This window comes from Dermacentor variabilis, chromosome 3, assembly GCF_050947875.1.
Source record: "Dermacentor variabilis isolate Ectoservices chromosome 3, ASM5094787v1, whole genome shotgun sequence".
Classification (NCBI taxonomy): Eukaryota; Metazoa; Arthropoda; class Arachnida; order Ixodida; family Ixodidae; genus Dermacentor; species Dermacentor variabilis.
The window spans coordinates 19,210,371-19,235,380 of NC_134570.1; the positions used below are offsets into that span (position 1 = coordinate 19,210,371).

Consider the following 25,010-nt stretch of genomic DNA (forward strand, 5'->3'; position numbering starts at 1 on the left):
GGTGTAAAGTAAATAGTATGTACTGTGTCTGTGCATTCAATTGCAGCTTGTTTTGGTGTAACCATATGATAATTCTTCTAAACAGGTGTTTGTCATTGCTTCTAAGGAGATGATGTCTTTTGGTGGGAAAAATACGTTAGTGTCGTCTGCATACATTACTATGTCATGTTTAATGCCGGTCTCCGCTATATCATTGATGTAAAGCTAGAACAAGTATCAAACCCTGTGGCATACCTGTTGTGACGTTTAACCGGCTAGAAGAGAAGTTATTTATTGCTGTGAATTGATATCGATGACGTAAATAGTTTGTCATTAGTTCTAGTGGGATACCCCTCATCTCAAATTGTTGTAGCTTCAACAACAGCTGTCCATGACTAACAGAATCAAACGCTTTTCGTAAGGCTAAAAATAGACCCAGTGTGTAATACTTTTTTTTTCGATTCCTTCAATAATTTTTTGTTTCATATGGAGTAATGCCTGCTCCATGGATTTTTGTTTTAAAAAACCATATTGTGAGTTAGATATTATGTTGTATTTATATAAAAATTTCATCGATCTTTCACTAATGGTCCATTCAAATATTTTTGAGAACACTAGTAACACGGATATAGGTGTATAATTGATAAGCTGATTCTTATTTCCCCCTTTGTAGGTAGGGACCACCCTTGCTGTATTTAGGCAATCTGGGAATGAGCCCTTTTCAAACATCAAGTTCATTATATAAGTAAGAGTCGGTGCTATACTGCCGGCAACATACTTCACCGGTTCCGCTTTCATTTCATCGTATCCTGCCGAAACGTCATTTGCAAGTTCACTAAGCAGTAGCTCCGTCTCCTGTGTGGTAACTGCCTCAAAAAATGTAGTATTTGTCAAGGAATTAAGGGCCTTCATTGACAGTTCACTATCTGTATCTCCGCTATCATGTTTTCCCGCGTTTACGAAATATACATTTACCGTATCAACTAAAGCTTTGCCTGTTATAACACAGTCATTAACCACTAATTCTTAAAGATACACTGTAGATGTATTCCTTCCAGCGATTTCATTAACTGATTGCCATACTCTTTTCGCATTAGTTTGGCAATGTGCGAATAGATTAGTGTAGTAGCTGTCTTTTGCTTTTTGCAGATCTGAATTAAGTTTGTTTCGCACCTTCTTGTACTCCGCGAAAAGGTCGGGGCTTCTACATACAACAAAAGCATGATGCATCTTATTTCTTTCTCGTATTCTACGATGTAGAGTGTAAGGCATCCATGGTTTCCTTAGGGCTCCTTTCCGGGTCCTGGCATGTTTGTGAGGAAATGAATTGTCATAGCACCGTTTGAATTCGGAAAAGAACATCTCGTAAGCAATGTTTGAATTATTTTGTAGATTTATACTGGACCGCTGAGTGGTATAATTTCACGAAAGACGTCAAGAGATCTACTATTTGTATTTCTGTACGCTGTAGTGTTTTTAGTTTTCCTAGTGGAAATTTGAGTCGTCATACAGTACTGCGGCAGATGTTCACTCATGTCGCAGGTTATCGCGTCTGAGTTGAGTTGCTCTCTTTTCACACAGGCAACGCAAACGCCTAAGCAGCTTGCACTGTTTACTCCGGTACGTGTTGGTACGTTAATCACGTTTTCTGAGTTACAAGCAGCCAGTAAATTCCTGAAATAAACGGCGTATGTTTCGTCGTCAGTTCTGTTTATGCTTTCATCGCCTACAATAAAGAAAGGAGTGCTTTGACCAATCAAAAAATTTAAAGGCCTTTCCGTATAGCTGAGGAAATAACGTTTTGAAAGAGTAGGTCACCTATAGATAGCAGCTAGCTGGAACTCTTTTGTAGTAACTGTGAGGCATTCTACATTGGTGTATGATACTTTGTTATAATCTATGACGTCATAGCTGTAACCCTGTTTCAAGTATATCGCCGGACCACCGCCCCGTTCTCGTAATCTGTAGAACCGTTCACGCGTGTAAGCACAAAGGGAAGGAGCGGTATCATATTTTGTAAGCCAAGTCGCAGAAAATACAACAGCATCGAATTGTGTTGCCAGTGATCCTATAGGTAACAATGCAAGTTACCATATTTGTTTCTAACGCTTCTTGCGTTCAACTGAAAAAGCGGAAAGCATGATTATTGTACCTTGTAAGTTGCTTCATATGTTTGTGGTGAATGTATCATGCAACAGCCCATGCTTGAGCTTTGGTATTAACTAAACACCTAGGTCATCTTTGCTATATCATCTTGATTCGTAATGCGCATGGCCCCGCTTTCCTCGTCCTTTCGTTCGAAGATCTTTCCTCCGGCCGTTCATACCAATTCCGTCTATATGGCGGTCCATACGCCTAGTTCTCGCTTTATTTTTTTTTATTGTAGTGGTAAGATTTTGCTTTTTGTGTCGAGATAAATGCTCGTTGATATATATTGGTGATTTCGTGTCACTTTGTTCAATGCCTCTTCCTAGAATCTTTACCTTCTTTGCTTTCTTGAGCACTGTACATGTCTCACACAGAACGTCTTACCAAGCTTGCAGTTATGTTCTTTTCTTCTCGGTCTTTAGTAGGCACAGGATGACATAGGTCAGTATCATCATCACGAATTTCTACATTTAAAAACTGACGCGCCCTATGCACAGCTCTCATTGAGTCAAGTTCATCGGATACACCCTTTATCTCAAGGTTGTTTGTTCCTTGGGGTTGTTCCATTTCTTAAATCTGAAATATTAATTGCTTGTTTGTGTTTCCAATTTCCAATTTCAATTTTATATATAACGAACCTCATGCTTATTCGAAGTATTTCGGGTTTCTAGAAGCAGCGCATGTATACTTGCAAAAAAAAAAAAAAAAACTCCTTCAACGAAGTGAATTTTCTGCCCTCAGGATTTGTGTAACAAAAGGTAATTGCATCTGACCGTTCTCTTAGATTGATAGAACTTGAGATCACAGGTTTACCGCGACTAATCGCATCAAAAAAGACGATCGGCAACAGGGAGGCCGTGCCAGGTGTCGCTCAATCAGTTCCGTGGACGGGAGGCTTCGACGCCCTCCGGCCGCCCCAGTTTCTCGAGAGGGCGGCCACACGCCTTGGATCGGCCATTTTTTTATTCCAAGACGACGATGAGGATCTCGAAGGCACTGTGAAGTCAGAAGTGACGGCCCTCGCGCGCACGCTCCGCCGCGCAACGTCGAAGCACGGAGAGGAAAGGTCGGCGAGGCGGCGGAAGCGAGTCAGCAGTACGTCGCATCTGGGGATGTTTTGGTTTCCGCTGTTTACAGCGGGACATGGAGCGTCTCTCGCAGATGTGCAGAGTAAAACAGGGCCGAAGAAGGCGCGCGTGCGCGAGCGAAAGTCAACGACCGCGGGGCGGGAATCGCGCGTGCCCTTCGCACCAATTCGGGCCAGTCGAGCAACTCCCGAGCTGCGGAATTGCTAGCATAACTTTTAAGCCTCTGAAGCCTATGCCCCAGCTGATCCTAGCGGTTCTCATATGGCGTACGCCCGCTGTGATTGACAATACAGCGCTTAAGCTTTTCTGGCCGCCAAGGCAGCTTGAAATTATAGGTCAGTGTCCTAAAAGATGGGCGTCTTCGTGAAAGCAACTTCCGCGCCTGGACAATGGTTCTTAGAGCGCGACGCACTGAACGGTCTAGCAAAAGCAGGATAGACTGCATTCTTTCAGATAGAACTTTTTTTACCTAAAGCACAGCCTGTTCAGTAACCATTGGAACACTCTTGAGCAACGGCCCGCAGTTAACTTTTCAGTCGAGAGGCCTTTCATATCGTACAGAGAGATATTATGCGGATAAGGGAACAAAATGGATGTTAATCAGGACTGTGCCAGCTTGGCTACCAGACGGTAAAAATGTGTGCGCCCCCCACCACACCCTTTCCCTTTACCCCTCTCCCTCCGCCTCTATCAACACGCCTCCCCCCCCCCCCCGCCCCCTTCTTTTTTGCCTTCGTTGATGCTGAGGCCGGTAAAGGGTTTTTGGCTTGAACGACACAGCGGGCATGCTCTGTGTGTCTAACTCGTCCACGACGTGGACTCCGAAAAACAAAAACAAAAAAGAACATCATACAGTCGGGATGTGGTGATGTCAGTTATTTTGCATTGGGAGGAACAGAAACATGAGCAGCTACTATATTTAAACCCTCGGTAAGCAACAGATGCATCATTAGCGTGGGGAGTATGGGGCGGGGGTGGCAGTTACTTGTTCCGGAGGCTGCACAATCCGCTGTGAATGCCGGAAAGGACAGCTGCAGTCACCTGGGAATATCGTCGCCTTCTTTGCCCCGTTTTTCCTTTTCTCCTAGCGCCACAGGTAAGCATTGATGCCCACCAAAACACCCAAGAGACAGTCGAGAAACCTATACACAATCTCTCTGTATTTCCACACCTGTCACAGTGACCTTATGTTGAGTGCTTTGTGCAGTTCGGGCAACGAAAGGTTTCGACATTTTCGGAAAAATAAACGGGGCTCAGAAAGACGCACTTAGTGGCTACGGCTAGACGACATGCGTAAGGGCAGCAGCCTTTCAAGACCCGCACTTGCGTCATCTGGCGGCACTCGGCGAACCGCCGTTTCCCAACCACATCGACAACGATGATGGTGGACAAACGCTGCGTCACACGAGAACGCCGGTCTCTCAATGGACGGAAAAGTCCCTTCGCCTACGAAGACGAACGAGAAACTGGCGGGATGCCAGTGCGACAAATAAGAAATTGATCCCCACGTGCCGTGGCAGCGATGGAAAGATGGCGAGTGGTCCGAATAACGGATGGTCTCGCGTTTTTGTCCGACCCTCGGCAAGTGCGCCACCTATCTCTCTGCGCCTAGAGGTAGAGTGACCTGCTAGAGGGTAAGTAGAGTGGCAATACTAGAAGGTAACTGTTGATGCTTGCAAGTTCCAGTAGGAGCGCTGTTCTACAAACAGAACCAGCTAGGCATAGTGTTAATGCGTAACTGTGCAAAGGCTACATCATCGATTATGAAACCACAAAGGTAAATCTCTTCATGTTTCTCGCGTGTGCAACGATATCCTATGCATCGAAGCGAGATCACCTAGATCGGCTCTTTACGGAGATATGGCTCGTGGGTTCACTTTCCTGTGCCTTGTACCGTCATCACGTGCTCACGACTACTGTAAAACAAAATATGCAGTGTTGATAAGAAGAATCACCTCGGTCAGTTTCGAACCTGACACCTTGAACTAACTGCTTAAACAGAACGACGGCGAATTGTGGACTCCAATAAACAGCAATATCTCGCAAAGCACCCGTTGGGATGTGCATTATACGGCCCGATAGTGTTTTGAGCTATGAATACGCTTAACTGGATGCCGAGTTTAATAGGTAGGAAAGAAGACTCAATTCCGTGATGCATCTCTTTCTATTGCTGACCCTTCCCTCCTTTATTTTAACTATCTATTCACAAAAAATTCTTTCAAACCTATTACACCACTTTCTCTAGCGGCAAGCATCACCACTTAGCATTCGAAAGTGAAGTCTAGTTCTATTAAGACGAGTAGAATGCAAAATATCGAGGTGCGAAGAGAAAACGCGTTCAAACGCAAAGGTAACTCACAAGAAGAATGAACGATATAGTTGTTATTTGCAACGACACATGTCAACAATACTGTACAGGCTTGTACAGATGCGACGGTATAACGAACGAAAGAAACGAAAATACCGGGACTGTTAGGATTTAGCTATGTTACAAAAAAAAAAAAAGAAAGAAAAGAAAGGGGTGCCAACAAAAGGGTCGTTTCTCAAATAGCAGGTTCTCGCAGGTTAAGCACAAGTTGAAGTTAAAGCTATGTTGGTCAGCAGCGCAGTATTTAAAATATTTAACATTAAAGTCGTAAAACATAGACAATTTTCTCCCGTGCATGGCGTAGCCCCGTCAGGCCTACTGGCCTTTAACTTCACTTCTAGTTTCTGTGGATACATAAACAGAAATAAAGACTCGCTCAACTCAACACAACTCAGCTCAACTCAAATCAATTACCTCAACAATACGAGTTAGAATGTGCCAGCGGATAGACTGTTAGCAGTGATCAGTGATTTGCTGATGGCATGACAGATGGATTCGCATGTCCCAATGCAAACTCTGGTTTTTGGGCGCTTTTATGTCGCTTCCATTGTTCCTTCGCGGATAGCAACTGTTAGCATGTAACAGGTGCTATAAACGTATACATCGGTGGGGCTCACTGGTTCACGTGGCGCGCCTGGGTGGCAGCCAAGCTGGTCGCGAGGGCCGTTGCGACAGCCGCGTCAGCCGCTCCTCTACGTGACAGCTCGACGGCGACCCACGCGCGCTGGCCCGCTCCCGTCTCCGGACCACACCGACGCGCCCCGCGGCACGTCAGCACGGGTCGGCAAGCAATTCGGGGCCCGTTCCGCCGCGACCTTGGGGAATGCCGGCAGTGACGCGGCAGTCTGCGTAAGGAGCGACCTCGATTTGATCGACAGCTTGTGTCTTGGTGCGCTGCTGTTGAGAGCCGGGCCCTTACGCGCGTCCAGCAATGACGCGCGCACGAATTTTGGATGAATGGTGCGAAGACGTGGGGCAGTCGAGTTACTCCTCCTGTCTACAGCTACTTCTGCGTGCTCGATTATTTCGTGTGATTAAAGTTGAAAGGCCATCACCGCACTTAAATGCCTTCTCTATGTGCCAACGGAGTGCTTCGCATGCGTGGACAGCTGCTGTCCTTGAGGCGCTACCCGTGGACGCTGTTGTGGTCTATGGCTTCTCGAACGGCGTACTGTAGTGCTCCAGAGCGCTTATTCCTCTTTGTTCCGTTCCTGCTGTTGATGGACGTTCGCAACACCTAGACTGACATGTAATGCTTATTGAGGACCTTACGGGCGCTTTGCTGCGTGCACTCAGTGTTCACTCTCTCCCGCTTTCCTCTTTCTGATTACCCTTTCCCTTCCACCAGTGTAGGGTAGCAAACCGTACGCTCGTCTGGCTGACCTCCCTGCCATTCTTCTCCTTGCTTTATCTCTTACCGGCGAACAAGCACGAGCACTGGCGTCATTCGTGCTACTGAATTTCAGAGAAAACCGCTCACACTCGAAGCTTGTTGAGGCCAGTAATCTGCGAATAATAAAGGCATTATGTAATAGACGAACGGCAAGAAAAGGGCAGCCGCGCTGGAGACGTTGCTGTGCAACGACGCATGCGTCCTTACACAGCGTATATTTCATTATGTTGCGCACTTGCAGTAGATGATATGCCCGCCGTGTGCAGCGTGTACATAACCGTTGTTGCTCATATTGCGTGTAATCTAGTAATTAAAATTGAATTATGAGGTTTTACATGCCAAAACCACTTTCTGATTATGAGGCACGCCGTAGTAGACTTAGGAAATTTCGACCACCTGGGGTTCTTTAACGTGCACCTAAATCTAAGTACATGGGCGTTTTCGCCCCCATCGAAGTGCGGCCGCCGTGGCCGGGATTCGATCCCGCGACCTCGTGCTCAGCAGCCCAACACCACAGCCACTGAGCATGCAAGCAGTCTACTACGTGCCTACGCATAGCACGGATTTTGTACCACACTAATGATTTTACTCATGTCCGCGCGCGACGGCACAACCTGCTTTCCGAATGCCATTCCAGTCGGTGGAGTATAAACGCATGCTACATGCACGCGGCCTTTGTAACATTTAGTCGGAGCTTCCCGAAACAATATTTTGCGTCGAAATGCACAAAATTGTGTCACTCAAGATGAAATACAATATTGGCGTTTTTGTGTAACGTAAGTAGAGACTGTGTTAGCCGACAGGTCGGTGAAAGAACAAAGGCACAGCATGGTTTCGTTTGACTGGACGAGTATCACTGGTGTAACAAGTGCTGCACCTGCAGGCACGGCAGCAGCCGCGAACGTTAGAAAGCGTCTTCAAAGAAATTACACGATGTTACTGTGTTCTTTTTCAAAAATGTCATCTTCAGTGCGGGTTGCATATTTGTCTTTCAGTGCATTCGTGCTCAAACACATAGTTTGATTGAGGAAGTAGTCGCGGGCACTCTTTAGTTGCAAATGCCTGAGATTGCGAATCGCCTCACGTGTTGCTGTACATCTACATGGATGTTTAACTTTCACGAGACGCTACATGACATGCCGCTATACTGAAGACCATGTGACTACCCAGAGTCTGACTAGGTCAACCCCGAGCTATTGCAGCCTGTCACCAGTGAACATATGGAAGTGAAACCTCCTATTCGATGCGGATTTATTCTTGTTCGTACGCTTGCTGGTGCTATTTTTGGAAGCGTTCGGCTGGCAAGAAACAAGTCCTGAAGGGCGTGCCGAATTTTCGATGCTCTCTAACACGCTGTTTTTCTTATTCGTTGCGTTACTCAAAGGCTAAGCCTCGCTCAGTGCGTGGCAGCTGTTTCTTGTGTAGCCAGTCGATCTTCTTTCGCCGATGCACGTGCCTTCTTGCGCCATGTAGTCTGGACTGACTGAAAGACTGGCGCACTCTTGTTTCATTCTTGTTGCTCTGAGGCTATCGACCAGTTGTTTACATCGTTTCTATAAAAAAAAAATAGATTGACAGAAGTGGTGATCGAAGTAATACATCGTTGCTGAACTGTGCGATATGTCTCTGGCAGGCGCAGGTGAATCCTTAAGAAACGACGAGCAGTCCGATAGAGGAGCTGTCCTTGTCACCTCCTCCTGCACTTTGCTCTGGCGTCGGGACTTCACTTCCATCTCTTGACTTGTCCGGTCGTTTCCACACAGTGCTGCACAGCCAACCGACGTGGTAAACTGTAGTGAGGGATAGCTTAAGCATTTACAACAGACCTCCGTCACCCCTTGGCTGAAGTAAACAGGCTCAGTGTTTCACTGCGGCGCATAATTGTATGACGAAGTAGCTGACCGTCAGGACAGTACCTGGATAAGATCGAGGTGCTGACGGTATGTGACGGTGATCACGGTATGAACATTACGATGAGGACGACGACGAAGCTGGAAAGATGATCGATCGATCGATCTATCGATTGATAAATAAATAAATAAGGTACATATTTATTTATTTATTTATTTGCCCAGGAACAACTGAACGTCTTAACAAAAATGACAACATTAATAATACAATTGTATGATGATCCCCACTAAACAACATTCTTATGCGTATAACACAGTGTAGACTCATGTAAACGGTGAAAACGTGAAGTCAACACAACCACAAAGTTTTGCACAACCAAATGCGCTGAGCTCTTCAGATGCTGAAGGTGTACAATTGAAAATATTCGTGCTAAAATGAACAGGTCAAATGGCGTGTTATGTAAACATAGGTTAACCCTCCCCACACAGGTTAAACTCCTCATTTATAATTCATATATAGCGCCAGTGATTACTTATTGCCACACAGTTTGGGGTACGATGACACAACACAATAAACAGCGCCTTTTTATTGCACAAAAGCGTGCGATAAGACTGATCGCTAATATATCGTGGAATGCTCACACCAGAGAATATTTCAGGCAGTTCAATATTTTAAGAATACCGACCTTGTATGTGTTCAAACTGCTTTGAATTTACAACACAGCTGTAGCAACGAACAATAACCTTATGATAACAATGTTTCAGCTAGCACGTCATGAACCTACATATGATATGCGTCACTCTATATCATGGACCCTACCGTTAAGTCGCACCAAATACCGCACACAATATTTATCGTACAATCTGCCTAGGTACCTAAATGTTCTCGAAGATAATAGTTTTTCTCTTAGGTTGCTTTCTACACAAGCCTTCATGGAATTGACAAATCTTTTCGAGCCTTCACCCGAATAGCTCACCTGTGTAACTGTTTGACAATGCATTGTAGGGGACTTGAATGAATTTTATTTATCTGTATTTTTGTCTACGTTGGCGTTAGAATTGTGTAATGGGAATTGGCGAAAAAATTTTGTAATTGCGTTAATTGTGTAAAATCATGCCGATATAGTAGATTCTATGTAAAATAAGAATTATGCAATAGATTACAGGTATTGTGATTTTGAATTCTGCTTCTGTGTATATTATGCAAACTGTCGAATTGCCTTTGTTTTTCACTACACTGCTGCTCTGTGGGGCGTAGGGGGTCCTCAAGCTGCATTCAGCGGCTTTTTCCCTTCCGTCCTCTCATTTCTGTACTTTGTTTTGAGAGAAATAAAATCTATCTATCTCTCTAGAAGATCTGCATCTGAAGTGGTCGCCAGGCACTGAAGCGAAGGAAAGGACAGTTGAATCCTATAGGTCATGTTAAGATAATGTGGCAGTAGAAGAGAACACGCCAAGCAAGAGAGAGAGAGATAGCAAAGAGAGGAAAGACAGGCAGGTCAACCTGACGCGCGTCCGTTTTGCTACACTATACAGGGGGTATGGGAAAGGGGAATAGAAAGGAGCAAAGAGGAAGGAAGTGTGCAATGAAGCGCCGTGACACCAAAGTTCCATAGTTGGTGACCTGAGTTGATGACATCTGGGACGACAAAAGGGCCTGTGGTCGTTGCGCGAATAGGAGGCTGCGGGTGAGCCATAGGGCTTACTCGAGGCTTGCACTGGATTAAGCACGGGATTAAAAGCATCCAGCACTAGCACTTCACTTCTAGCTGACGGAGTATGCAACTTGCTGAAAAGTACACGAAGGATATTTATGAGGGGCCGAAGTATCACAACCACTTGCCGGTCTTCGGACAATTTATCGAGAGTCGGCGCTGTGGACTCAACCGCGGTGTGCTGTATCATTTGATGTGACTGTGGCTCCAGATCTGGCATCGGCTGTGGCATCGGCTGTGGCGGTGGCTGTGGCGTTGGCTGTTACTTTGGTAGCGCGGGCCAAGCTTCAGGCTGTGTTCCAGTACTCGCCGTAGACGGCAAAGTAGACGGATAAGTGGACAGCGGCCATCTTAAGCCTAATTCTAATTGTTACTTCGTCAAAGTAGACAGCTACACGAAGACAGCATCGAATTCAAAAACGATGCAGGCTACTTTCCTGTCTAAACAAGATGGCGGTTCAGCAGAATGCTTGGAAAGCCGACAGGAAGGTTGTCTGCGCAGAAGACGTAGACACGCTATCCTACGCCCTTAATGTAAGCTGCATTGTGTTTTTCATAGGTTTGCAGATGCAAAGACTTAAAATGCAGCAATAACGTGTGCTTTTCTCAACTTTTTCTTGTCACCGCGAGGTGGCGCCATGTGGCAGAGGTGTCTTCCATACGTCTTCCAGACGGCTAGAAACGTGTTCCATTACGTGGCCTCAGAGCTGTCTCGCTGTCTCCTTAGCTGTCTTCGTAGACTATCTCCGATGGCGTCCAGAATTGAAACACACCCTCAATATTGGTCTTGTCCGGCGCGGCCTTGTAGAGTTAGACTCGACTTCGCCAAGCCTAGGGGGCAGACGAGGAGGAGTTGTCGGAGCTGGCGCGCTCTTCACGGAGGCATCTGCGTTCTTTGAAGTCTGACGGCGTCGGGAGCGTCGCCTTCTAAGGGCCGCAACAGCTTCCCGACTATACGAATGGTCTCTCGCCATGTGCTTCAAGACCTCACTTTCCTTCTTTTCTGTTCAGTCCTTTGAGCTAGCACCATGGAACCCAATGCAATTGGGGGGATTTGAGAACCGTGGCCACGCAGGAGTCTACAGCGTGAGGTTCTGCTCAGCGCAAGCAAACTCTCGTGTTCTCGCACACAGTGCTCACGCGTCCCAGCTTCATGTAATTGCGGCATTGGTGTGGCCTTCGGATAAATGGTCGCACGGTGTGTCTAAAGTGACCCGCCTTGAGGTGTGAGGGAAGAGATTCGTCTTTGAAAGTTACCTTCACATAGCGGGATGCGCCGTGTCGAGGCACATGAGTTATGGCGAAGCCATCAACGTCTTGCTTCACTAGAATATTCAAGTCAGCGCTGGAGATGGAGACACCAGTAATGATGTCACTGTCCAGAGGAATATTGGAGCGGACCTTGAGGCCGCCAAGTTCCGTAAGTTTGCTCAAAGTGTTCGGCGCAGTCTCATGTACGACGTCAATAGCCAAGACATTTTACAGCGAAAGCTGTATATGACTAGCCTTCCGTAGTTTTTTCTGCGTCCGTCAACAGAAAAAACCACGTGGGCCGATCCTGGTAATAGTGCAGAAAGGGTCCAAGCTCAATGACACATACCTTTGTGCGCTTGGGAACCTGTAACACGCCTTTGAACTAACTGCACCTCTTCGGCGGGTCGGCCCGGAATTGCACTACCTTCGGGATCGGTCCACCTATGGGGAGTGCTTAACGCCTGCTTAACGCCGCCGGGGGTCGGCCCGGTGAGCGCTGAACACCTGCTTCACCTTTGCCGCGAGTCGGCCCTGCATTGCACTACCTTCGGGATCGGCCCACATAGGGGGGATCATTCCACTCTGTGAAGATGGAATGGCAGCGAAAGCTGACGACAGTCAAAGCTCTCAAACGAAGAGCAAAGTGCTTTCGCTATCATTCCATCTTCACAGAGTGGAATGGTTCTCCTTTTTTCGTGTGTTGACTCTGACGTCGGTGACATGATTTGGCGTCATCACTTCAAGGAGCACCGAAACAGATTGTCTGTTGAGTCGCCTCTGGTTGTCGGTAGCGAGTTCTGGCACAAATAGAATCGTACTGAAGTGCAGTATTCCGAGTTGGTCCTACAGTAGACGTGTTTGAAGAAAGTATGCCCTGGTGTTTCCTCGTTTCGTTTTGCGGCTCCTCACAAGCTGAAAGTCGTCATCGGAGAAGTCCTCACTGCTGCGGGAGTACACACTGGTATCGTCGCGGTAGGTGGCGCTGGAGGCCGGTCCGCTTCCTAGACGCAGCCACCACTGAAGTCACCAGCAGCCAGTAGAGGCGCGGGTACGTAAATTTGCACCCGTGCCGCAACCCATGGCGGTTCCCCTGCGGCATACACAGAAATCAGGCGAAAATAGCTGAGTTAGAGAAATAGCGTTCTGGCTCGCAGTCACTTCGTCTTCGTCCATCAAGCCAAGCAAGATATCGAGTCGGAGCCAAGCTAACGACCTCCGCATATTGCTTGCGGTGCTAATCCCTGCAGCGACATGTGAGACGCATACATGGGCGACCCGCCTCGAAATAATGGCAAAATAATTGTGTCGCACAAGAGGTGAAATTCTCCAGAGTATTCCCACTGTTACGTGCCATAGTTCTTACCGCCACCCGCAGGAGTACGTATACGGCGAGCCTTCCTCCATGCACATGCTTCTTAGGGTGGCGGACAGAGCTATAGGAGAAGCTTTACGGGGTTTCTTCGAAACATCTACACTCCACTTGTGTACAATTTGGGAATGTACCGATGTGGTAACGTGAATAAACTGCAAACTTCAAACATCGCGACCGGCACGTATATCATGGTTAGCTCACCGTGAGCGGCTCGGCAGTGTTGACATTTGAAATCCTGCAGTGTTTGCCCTTTGACTCTAAGAGCACTGTGTTGCAAGCGAGGCGCGCCTGGCACCTGAAGCCCTGTGGCATGCACGCGAAGCGTGCTTCGTCTCCTGTGCCCTTACCTTCCTTTTCACGAAGATGCTGATATGACGTGCTCTTCTAAGTGCAGCCATGCGTTGCAGTCGAGCGTTGTGGTGGTGGTGGTGGTGGTGAATTGTAGCAACAGGCGGGTTTAGCCTGGCGATCAAGGCCGGCAATTGCTCCGCCCGAGCGTCTCGCACAATACCGCTGAAGGGTTTCACCATATGTCCATCAAACCAGTCTCTCTTAAGAATTCGATGAGGAGACGTGAAGTTTCTTTGCGGGCTATAACTTATCCCTCGGGAAATATAAGGTGTTGCAGGCGCGCATGCGGAAGGTCCTTGTTTTGCAGATTCTTCAGGAGAGTGTCTCTTTCATCTTGGAATTGCTGGCAGGACCACAAAAAGTGCTCAATGTCTCCTGTTTCGTTGCATGCCGTACAGCTCGGAGAATTGATTCGTCCCGTTTTAAATAACCAGGCCGGTGTATTAGCAGATCCTGTCCTTATTCGATATAGAAGTGAGGCTTCCTCTCGGTGCAATGATCTTGGTTACGCAGGGCATATGCGGTGGAACCCAAAGCGACGCAAAATGATTTCGAATGTCAGATTTTTGCACTTGATTACTCTTTGGAGCCTTGATTTTGGGAGTATGATAGAGCGGTGCGTATGCAAGCGCATCGGCTTTTTCGTTTCCTGAGATACCAATGTGGGAGGGAATCCACTGAAACTTTACTGTGAAGCCTTTGTTGTTGAGTTCTTTCACGATGGCTAGTGATTTGCGTGGGAACTTGATGGATGGTAAACCACGGTATGCTTGTTGTAATGCGGCCTTTGAGTCCGTAAGGACAATCACATTCTGCGGAGGAAAAGTCTTTAGTTTGCGCAGAGCAGAAGCTATTGCTACGCCTTCCACAGCTGTCGACGAGGCTATGCAGTCCAGACGGCCAGACCACGTATATCTTAGAGAGGGAATATAGAATGGCAGCTGCGCAGCGGTCTTCGTCTGCCTTGACAGAGCCATCTGTGTATACTTGTAGGTGATTCGGGTAAGTCGTGTTCAGGTGTTCCAGGACTAATGACTTGGCTTCTGCAGATAGAATGCAGCTCTTTGATTGCAATCGTGGTACACTTAAGTTGCATGTGATGTCCTCGAATGTCCAGGGTGGTTCTATCCTTTCCCTCTGTCTCGAGCAGTGCAATCCTAATACGCGAAGCGTGTTCAATGCTGCATAAAAATGTGAGCGCGGTGTGTTACCTATACGTCGCAAGAGGGCTCTACCAGGCGTAGACTCACTCAATCGTAGTAGCTGGATCATGAGAGCCTGGGAAGCCTGAAGTCGTAGAGGGCGTGACTCAACTTCGTAGAGCACTTTCTTGTTTGACGCTGGCTGAGGGACTCCAAGGCAAAGTCGGATACCTTTTCTGTGGATGGCTTCTAAGCGCTCGTATTGGCTGTCTGAGGGTGACATCAGAGGTAGCTGATACAGGATTCGACTGGTAACCAACGCTGTATGTAGCCGTAGCGTCGACGTCGGGTGGTTGCCCCAGCGTATGCCAGCGACTCGCTTGAGCACATGTAGCCCGGGTGACGATGACGCCACAACGTGGTCAACACCGCGGCGCCAGAGTAGCCTGTGGTCTAAGGTAACGCCCAGAAATCGGACGTTGGTGACTTGTCGAATCTGGTATCCGTCCAAATTCAGCGTCAAGCGTGTAGATTTCCTTTTCACTCCAGGAAATAGTAGGAATGATTATTTCTCTGCTGATAGTGATAATCCAATCGTTGCAAAGTGGCCCTAAATGGCCTTTACCGCTCCCTGGGCTATTCGTGCGAGGCGGCGATGCTGGTAGCCGGAGACCCATATGCAGATATTATCGGCATGTATAGATATCTTCACTGGTGTTCGATGGTTTAGTACTCTTGGGAGGCTACTCATGGCAATGTTAAATAGTAGGGGAGATAAAACACTCCCCTGTGGCACGCCGCGAAATATACGTATTTCATCGCTCAAAGTGTCACCAAGACGAACTCTGATGCGACGATCAGTGAGGAACGTATGTATGAAGTGCAAGAGATGACCTATGACGCCTATAACTTGTAACTGGCTGATGATGGCCCTTTGAGACACGTAGTCGTAAGCCTTAGAAACATCCATGAAAACAGCAAGTGTCGACAGGCCATCCGCACTGTAATGTTCTATGTGGCTTAGCAGGTCCAGCACATTGTCTTGAGCACTTAGACGCTGCCGAAATACAGTCATGCACGATGGTAGCTTTCGACCCTGCTCGACATACCAAGCGAGTCTTGTGCACGCCATCTTCTCCATTAGCTTCGCTGCACACGAGGTCAGTGATACCGGTCTGTACGAGTCCAGAGCTGCAGGATTCTTTCCAGGCTTCAGAACCGGGACTACCCGTGCTAGCTTCCATAAATGTGGGATAGCCCCACTGGCCCAGACTTGGTTAAAAAATGCCAGCAAATCACGTCGTCTTTCAACCGGTAGGTTACTCAGCATCTGATTACCGTTAAGGTCAGGTCCCACCGCACAGCGACGTCGGAGGCTGCTCATAGCTAGTTCCAGCTCTCTGAGTGTGAAAGGAGCATCCCATTAGAGACGACGATTGCGGCGGAGGCGGGTTGGTTGTGCCGGCTGGCCTGCCGGAAGAGTAAATTTCAGAGAAGGAATTCGCAAGACAAGCGAGTGTCTTGCCTAACTTCAATGCTAGGGCTTCAAATGGCTTGTTTGGTCGAAAATTTCCAGCAAGGTTATTAACGACCCACCATATCCTTGAAACTGGCTTGAAGACCGATAGGCTTGCACAAAATGATGCCCATTGATCTCTTCTTAGTTTCCTTGTATAACGTCGAATCACTGCGTTAATCCTGTTATATATAGTCTTCGTTGGTGGGTCGCCCTTCGTCCTCATCAGCCTCCGTTCCGCTCTTCTACGGGCAGCGCATAGATTTTTGAGCTTTAGATCCGGAGCGGGGAAGTGGTCGGGTAGCTTCAGCTCAGCGGTAGCCAATCTCTTGCTACGTAGCATGTCCGCGAACAGGTCTCCAGATGATTCGCTTAGGCCGTCCCTGTACGTATCCCAATGCGTCACAGGACAGGATCTTCGGCCGTTGGTTCTATATCCAGCACTGTTAACGAAGACAGGAAAATGATCACTCCCCATTATATCTTTGCTAGTCATTGATGATGCGAGGATGTCCGTTGAATGTAACGTCAAGTCAATGACACTGTAAAAGGCCAGTGGTCGAAAAAAAACGTTGGCTGTTTGTCATTCGCCACGCAGAGTCCCTGGGTGTTTAAAGTACTAACAATTTGCTTTCCACGTGCATCAGTCGCCTTGTCGCCCCAGAGAGTATGGTGCGCGTTAAAGTCCCCACATATAATCCTTGGAGCTGGGCAGCGGCTGCAGAGGTCTCTTATAATTTCTCCCATCGAGACCTTCAGGCGAGAGCTCACATATACGGAGGCCACGCTGAGGCTTCGGTTTCCCAGCCGCACTTGTACAGCAGTGACTTCCAAAGCACTGCTGCAAAGGTCTTGAACTAGTAGAACGTAATGTGGTATTTCACGTCTCACATATAGCATGGCGCTTCCGTTCGGAAATGTCGGAATACTTTGGTTTCCATGTGCGACATAACCAGAAATTGATCTGGAACTTGGAACTTTGAACTTGGAACTTGGCACAGGCATATTGCGTAAGAAAAGCGACAGTTCAGGTAAATGGCGCGCAAGACCCGCACAGTTACATTGCATAATAAGTGGCACCTGTGGACGAGATGGTGAACATTGTGTCCTGACCGCATCCATATTGCTAGGTGCTTTAATAAGAGGCAGAGCTTAGACTCACCGACTCGAGAGCCAGGACTACTTCGAGCATTTCCTTCATCGAGCTCGCCGGCATCGCAACGCGATTCATCGCAACGCGATTGGGGTCGCTGCAGTGCAGACACATAACTTCGCTGCTCCGGTTGTTCAGCAGTCTTCTCGTCGACGGGGCCTCTGTTCATTGATTTGACTGCTTTAGCCGGTCCACTGAGCGATGGCACCACTGTGTCCTGGATTCCTGAAGAAGGCTTCAGGCTTGGAAAATCAGTTTCACTCTTTGAGCTCCATTTGATTTCGTCTGACTCTCTGAGTTTGTCTTTTTCTTCGTCGTATTTTTCTCATCCTTTCCTGTTTGCCCCAAGATAAACGTTTTCTTACGCTTTACTGCCCGTCGTCTACTAGCATGTATACCAAGTTTTGTTTACCGTTGTACTAATTAGTTAACCATTGTATAATAATGACCATAGTGTTTCTTGATGCTTTTGCCCCCCCCCCCCTTTATGTAATACCCTGAAAAGAGTCCTTAAGGGTCAATAAATGATGATGATGATGATGATGATGATGATTGCCGCTGCCCGCGTAGGACACTTGCTATAACTAGCTGCAGTTTGCACATAGAAAGTTCTCGCTGCATGCGCACGTTTTGAAATCGTGCGGTCCTCCACATCTCTTACACCGCTGCTCACCACGGCAGTACTTGGCCACATGTCCATAGCACTGACACTTGAAGCACCGAGGTGGTGTCTCAACGTAGTCAATGGTCTCGTGTCTTGTGAAGCCCATTTTGATCTTCTCTGGACGGTCTGTATTTGGAGCGAACGTAAGAACCACGGAGCTGGTTCGCCTGGACTCCCAATCGTATTCGGAAATTTGAACGCGTCACGTGACTCTCCTTGCATGGTAAACACTTTGTGGCTTTAGGTATACCAACAGTTCCTCGTCAGTGTACCACTTCGGTACTCCTCTAATAATGCACGTGTTTTGCAGGTACGAATTGGGCACTCGTGCTGAGATTGCAGTCCCTGAGATTGACTTGCAGCTGAGAAGGGAATTCACATGCTCTTCTGTCTGTACATCTAGAAGCAGGGTTCCCTGAGCAGTAAATCGGCTCCTAACTGGCGATGCGCCAAGAATTTTTTCAATTTCTGTAGACAGAACAATGCGATTTAGTTTTTTCAGGATGGCTCCTTCTGTGGCAGGGGTAATAATCACTGGGATTCCGATGGTCCTCTTCTTGCGGTGACGCACAAGCCTGAAGCCTTCATCGTCCAGATCTGTGATGTCACAATCGTCAATAAGCGTAGACTCGTCGTCTGTTTCTGTAGCCTTGTATCGCTTACAGTCACCGTTGCTCTCAGGGTCAGTCGGTGGCCTCTGGCCTGGTGTCAGGTCAGGCGTAGTCATGACGGAGCTCTCGCCGCTACCAAATCAGGCTCTTCTGCAGGCTCCTATCGAAGCGACGGGAGGCGAAGGCCCCCCCGGCCTCCGGTAGGGAAGGTACCTTGGCGAGTCGTCCGACGTCTTCGACCAATCTATTTGATAAAACGTCGAAAAAATGCAAAAACACTAGGGAGCGAGACAGCAGTGCGACTGTGCCGAACCAAACTTCTTCTCCTTCCTCTAATTCTGTTCCCTGTAGTCTATTGATGTAGAGTAGTAAAATCAGCTACCTTCTGCATGAGCAAAACCTGCACCTATATATCAAAGAGCACAGATCGGAGATCGGAACGTCGCGCTACTCCGGGGAGCCCGATGACGCCTCGTGCTGACATTTTTCTTGCGGCAACAATTGCATACATGGTTGGACAAGTACCTGGACGAATAATAGAACCCGCGCGCAACGGCTGTAAGGACGAAAGAACACGTTCGTCACCTACGGCTTCAAGGTGTGATAGATTGAGTGCCTGGCGGTGGGTAGAAAAAAGTCTAAAAGCCGGACGTTGTGATGCCACAAATTGACAACGAGATTAAGTCATCGCCAACGCGTGAGCTCAGGTATGCGGGACCAGCCTTTCATTTTCAATTTTTCACTTTGATCATGATGTCGCTGCTAAAGTTGATGAGATGCTTGGAGTGGACAGGTTTCTGGCAATGAAGAGGAAAGAATTGGTTTTCATGTGAACTTACGGCTCGCGCCTATATTTCAGGATCTCGACTTGGATTCAATATATAAATAATAAAGGAAGTGATAATCTCACTTATACTCTTGCAATTTCTTACAGTAATCGCAACGTTTTAGTGACTTATTTTTTTTTAATTTAACGTCTACTGAGACAATCTTTCTTATTCTCTATATTCTGACTCACTAATGTTGTATTGGCTGTAAAACTAACTATTCAATATGCTTATTGTGTGCAACCAAATAAACAGCTATACGAACCAGATATGTTAATCTAAATCCAGGGTTTTCAAGGTATCGCTATGTGCAGCTGGAACCACGACATGTGGCCATGCTATGTCACGCCACGCTATATCCGCGCTACAATATAGCCACGCTGCAGGCTATATTAGACTACATAGTGTCAATAGCTACGTCGTAGCCGTGCTATGTGCGCTATGTGCCTGTCTACTACACATTACGCCAAGTCCAGATCCGGCCATATTTCTGCCTAGGGAGCCTTCGCGCAAGTCCAGTGGTTTTCGTTGTCCACTGTGGAACTGCAGTTTTCTTTTTTCTCTGCAAAAGAACTAGAGCAACAATGTAGCGCTTTCACTGTGAATCATTTCACCGCTTTTGTCGTGAGGAAGACGACGCACACTGTTGCGCAAGGAACCACGGCTTCAGCACAACGTGTGATCCACGAAGCACCGCATTGACAGAGAGGTATCCTCTGGAAGGCACGGCTTTGTGCACCTCTCTCGGATAGAAAGACGCATCGAATGCGGGGGGCGCGCGTGCCAAGCTATAGCCGTAGCGGTAGCCGTCCAGGACAGAATCGTTCCTGCTGGGGCAATGGTGGCCTTCGTTGGACCCTCGCCTCCTTCTCCGCCCAGTAGGTTTCATAACCATGGCAGCAGTGGTCATACCGAAGTCGAAGGAGCTTCGATAACCACCCCAAACGCGGCGTATACTTACAAGCATCGTCTGGCAGTTCCATGACACGCATATACCCCCCGCTGGGGCCGTGACGGCTTCGGTCGCGCCGATTATTAACTTGCATAGACCGCGTCCGAATATGATCCACCGTCGAGCGTGTACGAGTGACGGCGGACGTTTCTTACGTAAGCCGTGGGCATGTTAGCGCGCATTCGCGGCAGTCGCGAAGACGGCGACGACATTCAAACGTGGCGCGTCAGCAGAAGACCCGTTCGACCAGCGAGAAGGAGCGTCCTTTCCCCGCCCGTCTATTAAAGCCCCGGCGCGTGAGCGCACGCGCACACTCGGCTCGCCATGAGTACCACGAAAGGACAACTCGCCGTCATAGACACCACGGCAGCAACAACCAACGGCAAGCGGAAAAAGGTGAGCGCCAACGCCTTCGCACGTGACCCTCGTGAAGACGCTCGCCGTGTGCGCGAAGGCATCACCGCTACTCGCGCCCACCGGTCGTCGATTCGGTCGCCCACGTGCATTCGCCCATTCGCTTTCGTGCCTCGCCATACCGGCATTGATTAGCCTATAAGGAAATGCAGCCCAACTCACGAAAGTAGTCTTAAATCTACGGGCGCGTCGTGATTTGCAGATTCTTGGGAGCATTCACGATTAGCCAAAGCAAGATAAGAGGGCGATAGCCGTAAGGATGGCCGGTGACAAGAGGGGGTTACGCGAACTAAATTTCGTAGCGCGTGGTCCAAACCGTTCACGATGTCTCTCATATTCTGCTGGCTGTTTTTATTTACAAACGGAAAATTTCGATTTCTCTCGCTGTCGGCATTTCCCAGACATCTCGGTTTTTCCCTTGAGAGAGAGGAAGAGGGTGAAGGTATGCGTGCGTCTTCGCGTTTCTGACATTCCGCGGAGTTCTTGAGAAGCTTACGTTGTGCCCACACAGTGGGATTACCTGACATTACACTTCACGTTCGTTTGGCCGGTAACTCTGCGATTCCGGCAAAGTCCTATGAGTGAAGAGAAAAGACGCCGCTTGACTTGAGCAAGATAAACGCGCCTTATCCTGGAAGGATGGCGGTACCTCAGTCTCCACTCATTCTTTCCACTGCTAATAAGGAGCTGAAGTTTTTTTTTTTCTTTTCTAGAGAAAACAGGCGAGTATCTTTGCAGGCTGCGTCCGATGGAGCACTGCACGAGATGAATGGCAAAACGGCGATTATGGGAACATTCGGCTGCGGAGTGGGCGCAGTAGTTTCAATGCTCATTTAATGTTGCCCAATTTATTGCGCAAATGACGTAAGCCAAGAGGAACTGAAGAATCGGCGCTGAGGAAACAGGAGGCAACTTTGTCGAATGAGAATAGCTTTCCTGTTCGGTTCGGTGCCCTGAGAGGAAAAGTGAAGCCTGCCGGAGGTAAACACATTCAAAACAGTTGTGAAACCTGGACGACGAATGACGATATATCGTCATTCTTCATGTATTGCCTTATAAGGCAATACATGTGTGACGTACACAAGAACTTACAGAAAAAGATTGCAGCCCGCTACTAGAGCTATCATGAATTTGCCTTTCTTCTGGTTGCGCGAGCACATGACGCAATTATTTATTGGACTTGAATGATGGAAGGAATCATGGTGCAAGCTTTCGTCGCGCTGCACGACGGCTGAGATTATGATAAATATCCGCTGTGCTGTTGACAAAGCAACAGCTAAAGGAAAGGGGCGGAACTTATTGTATTCTATAGATATATATTATGGTGGTTTGTTACAGCGCAAGGACACAAGAACGTATAAAAACGGCGACACGGCGCTGTTCCTCTCAACTGACATATTATTGAAGATATGTATAACACATATATAGGCGCCAGTTTATAACCATGACATTCGCGAGGCACAGAGATGCATCGAGGCAACTGTGGCAATCTGGCGCATGATCAAAATTGACATAGGTAACGCAATTCCTTGTCATGAAGAGTGATAGACGGTTCGCTGATGCACGCTTCGGCCCTAATCTTTATATTGTGAGCCTCGGCGATTTCCCTTAATTGGCTTGCGTGTTTAAAAATGACACTAGCTTTTTTTTGTTTTTTAATCGGGGCGACAACTGCGCGACTTGCAATGCTCCGGGAGGTGAAGTGGCGCAACCCCTTGAAGAGGTAGCTCATGCTCACGAAGTCGAACATTCACACATCGCTTCGTTTGTCCCACGTACTCTCAACCGCAAGATAATGGAATGGTATACACAACCTGCTTAGCGCAAGTTATGTACCTGTTCACATGTTTGACAGTACATTTTCCCATTTTCCCATTTTCCCGTGTCGTCGTTTTTATACCTTCTTGTGTCCTTGTCTTGTATTGCGCTGTAACGAACCACTATGAATCCCAATCAACTGGCCCAACTTGCCTTTTTGATGCGATATATATTATGGATTCTTCTTGGTCGAAAACTATCAAGTTAGGTGGCAGAATTCTCCAGCTGACCAAAATTTTCAATGGTGTGGCCATCGCAGAGGCTTTGCTACATTGTTTATGTGGCTTATAGCCTATGCATCTGTCAGCAACCAGCTTGTAGGCGGGCTTAAAAAGAGAACATGAGAAATTAGGCTATGCACAACTTGCGCGCAGACACGTCGTGCTGATCTTAGTGTGGTTTTATTATTGGTGAGTTTTTCGTGTTCCGTTTTCCACGCGGGAGAGGAGAGCGAGAAATGTTTTTTTTTCTTTTTTTTTTCTCACATGCCCACTTGCTCTGTCGAACACCGACGCATGGAATGTGCTTCCGCAGGCTCTTCGCGATGTGGCACTTCGACTGCGCCATGACTTAGACGTGACGGAAGCGTAAGCAATATGCGCTTATGGTTGTCTAAATAGGCTGTCGAAAAGAAAGCAGTTGCTAATCTAAGCATGTCAGAAATCGCGTGCTCAACAACACCGATTTTTTTTTATTTAGCTGCTATTTTTACCCGTGCAGTGCAGAGGGAGAATACGATGATTACTGCGTCCAAGTTGCCGGCTAACTGCTCCTACACTGCCGCGTGTATACAGGTGTATTTAAATATTTGTCTATTGTACCTCCACAAAGCATCCGACGCCACTCCATCTTAGCATACGGACGGGTGATGCATATCTTTAGGCGAGAGTGCACGTACAGGGAGGGTGCCATGCATGCAGTGCTGCCAGGCATGTTGCGACGTGGGCACCATCAGAGTAACGGTCGGAACCCGATCGTCAATTCTATTCAGACTGCGAGGCATGACACAAGTATCAGATGCAACTGCCGTTGTGGCGCCCAGGTCACGTTTTCTAATTGGCTCAAACATTCGATGACGTTACGTCATACGCAAGCTGCGGTAGTTAAGCCAGTAGCGCGAATCCTGCCTTACCGCATGTTAATTTCGAGAAGCATCTCGCGATAGCACCACGCGGCACGCCTCGTCGTCCAGCGACGTGCGCGGCCGTACGAGAAGGCGCCCAGTGCAGCGGCACTGGTCGGGGTGGTGCACGTGCATTAGATAGGGTGATGAGCGCTATTCAAAATCAAGTCTGCGCAAATCCTAACGAATCTCGTGCTGCGTGTGTGCGCGCAATCGGAGCACCAATCGGATGAACCGGCTGCGACTGCGCCACCACTTCTCGAGACGCGTGTGCCCCGTGGGGGCATGAGTGGAAGAAATAAATGGTCCTTTGAAGCCGAGGTCATTCCGTTTGCGGCGATGTGCCCTTGGCCACGTTGCCCCATACTCGGGCTCGAGAGCGTGTGTGACGGGGGAGCCGGACTCCCTCGCGTTGGGCACGCATGATTGAAAGGGTTGCCTGCAGCGGCGCGGCTATAGGCCGGCGGAACAAAGTATCACGGAGCGCCCAGTTCAACGCGCTTCGAAGCCACGAATCTGATCACTCTGCGCCGGGACGACAGCGGCTCCTAGAAGGAAGGGCGAGGAAAAGAACGCGCCTCTCGGCGGCCGCGTGAATGCAGTGGTTGCACTGCACCGAACGATCGCCTCTGACGAACAGTGAAAAGGTGTGCGGCGCTGAGGCCTTTTCCTTCATTTTTTCGTTTTGCCCAGATCGCCTTTGATACTATCGCAGGCGGCTGTCCATTACAAGGGCTTCGAGTTTAACCGCTTCTGGAGCGAAGGAGAACTGTCTGGCTTGGAGTGTAACGATGAGAGATTATAGAGTGGAAGCCTGTATAACATGTTCGGTTTGATTATTGGTTTGACTTTTTGTGTTGGGCCGTCTCTTGAGCTGTAGGGATCACTGCGCGCGCTAAGTCTGAGGACTATCGGTATTAGCGTGCGCTAACGAGAGCTGTCGAACGTCGACGACGGGCGAAGTAGAAGCCGCCGCACGTAGAGCCAGATGATCCAAGGCGAAACAAAGTCGCATCCACGCGCCCATAGGTGATCTGATACGCTCGTGTGCACACAGCCGGTATAACATTGAGGAGTTCGCGGGTTATTTCGAACACCTACACGCCTGCAAAGGCAAGGCGCGGCACTCGGTTTAGCGTGTGCGTGAATTACCGGGCTAGTTATGCGTTGCAGTGCCTACGCCGAGCACGAACTCGGAGTCTTCTCGCGGGTCATTACACTCTGAAAGCCTCTATCGCTCTCGTGGTCAGAGGGCATTATCACGAAATGGCG

At 48.2% G+C, this 25,010-nt stretch overlaps 1 protein-coding gene across 2 annotated transcripts in view; it reads left to right on the top strand.

Moving 5' to 3' along the window:
* The window catches only part of LOC142575227 (solute carrier family 2, facilitated glucose transporter member 1-like), a 101,188-nt gene that overhangs the window by 28,952 nt on the left and 47,226 nt on the right, over positions 1 to 25,010 (top strand). Inside the window, exon 1 of one of the 2 annotated variants that reach the window (XM_075684385.1) lies at positions 20,677 to 20,779. The exons of the other annotated variant lie outside the window; for it this stretch is intronic. Coding sequence (XP_075540500.1) covers positions 20,708 to 20,779 — 72 coding nt within the window. The 5' untranslated portion in view covers positions 20,677 to 20,707. Of the gene's footprint in view, positions 1 to 20,676; positions 20,780 to 25,010 lie in introns of those variants that run through there. 2 annotated transcript variants of the gene reach the window in all.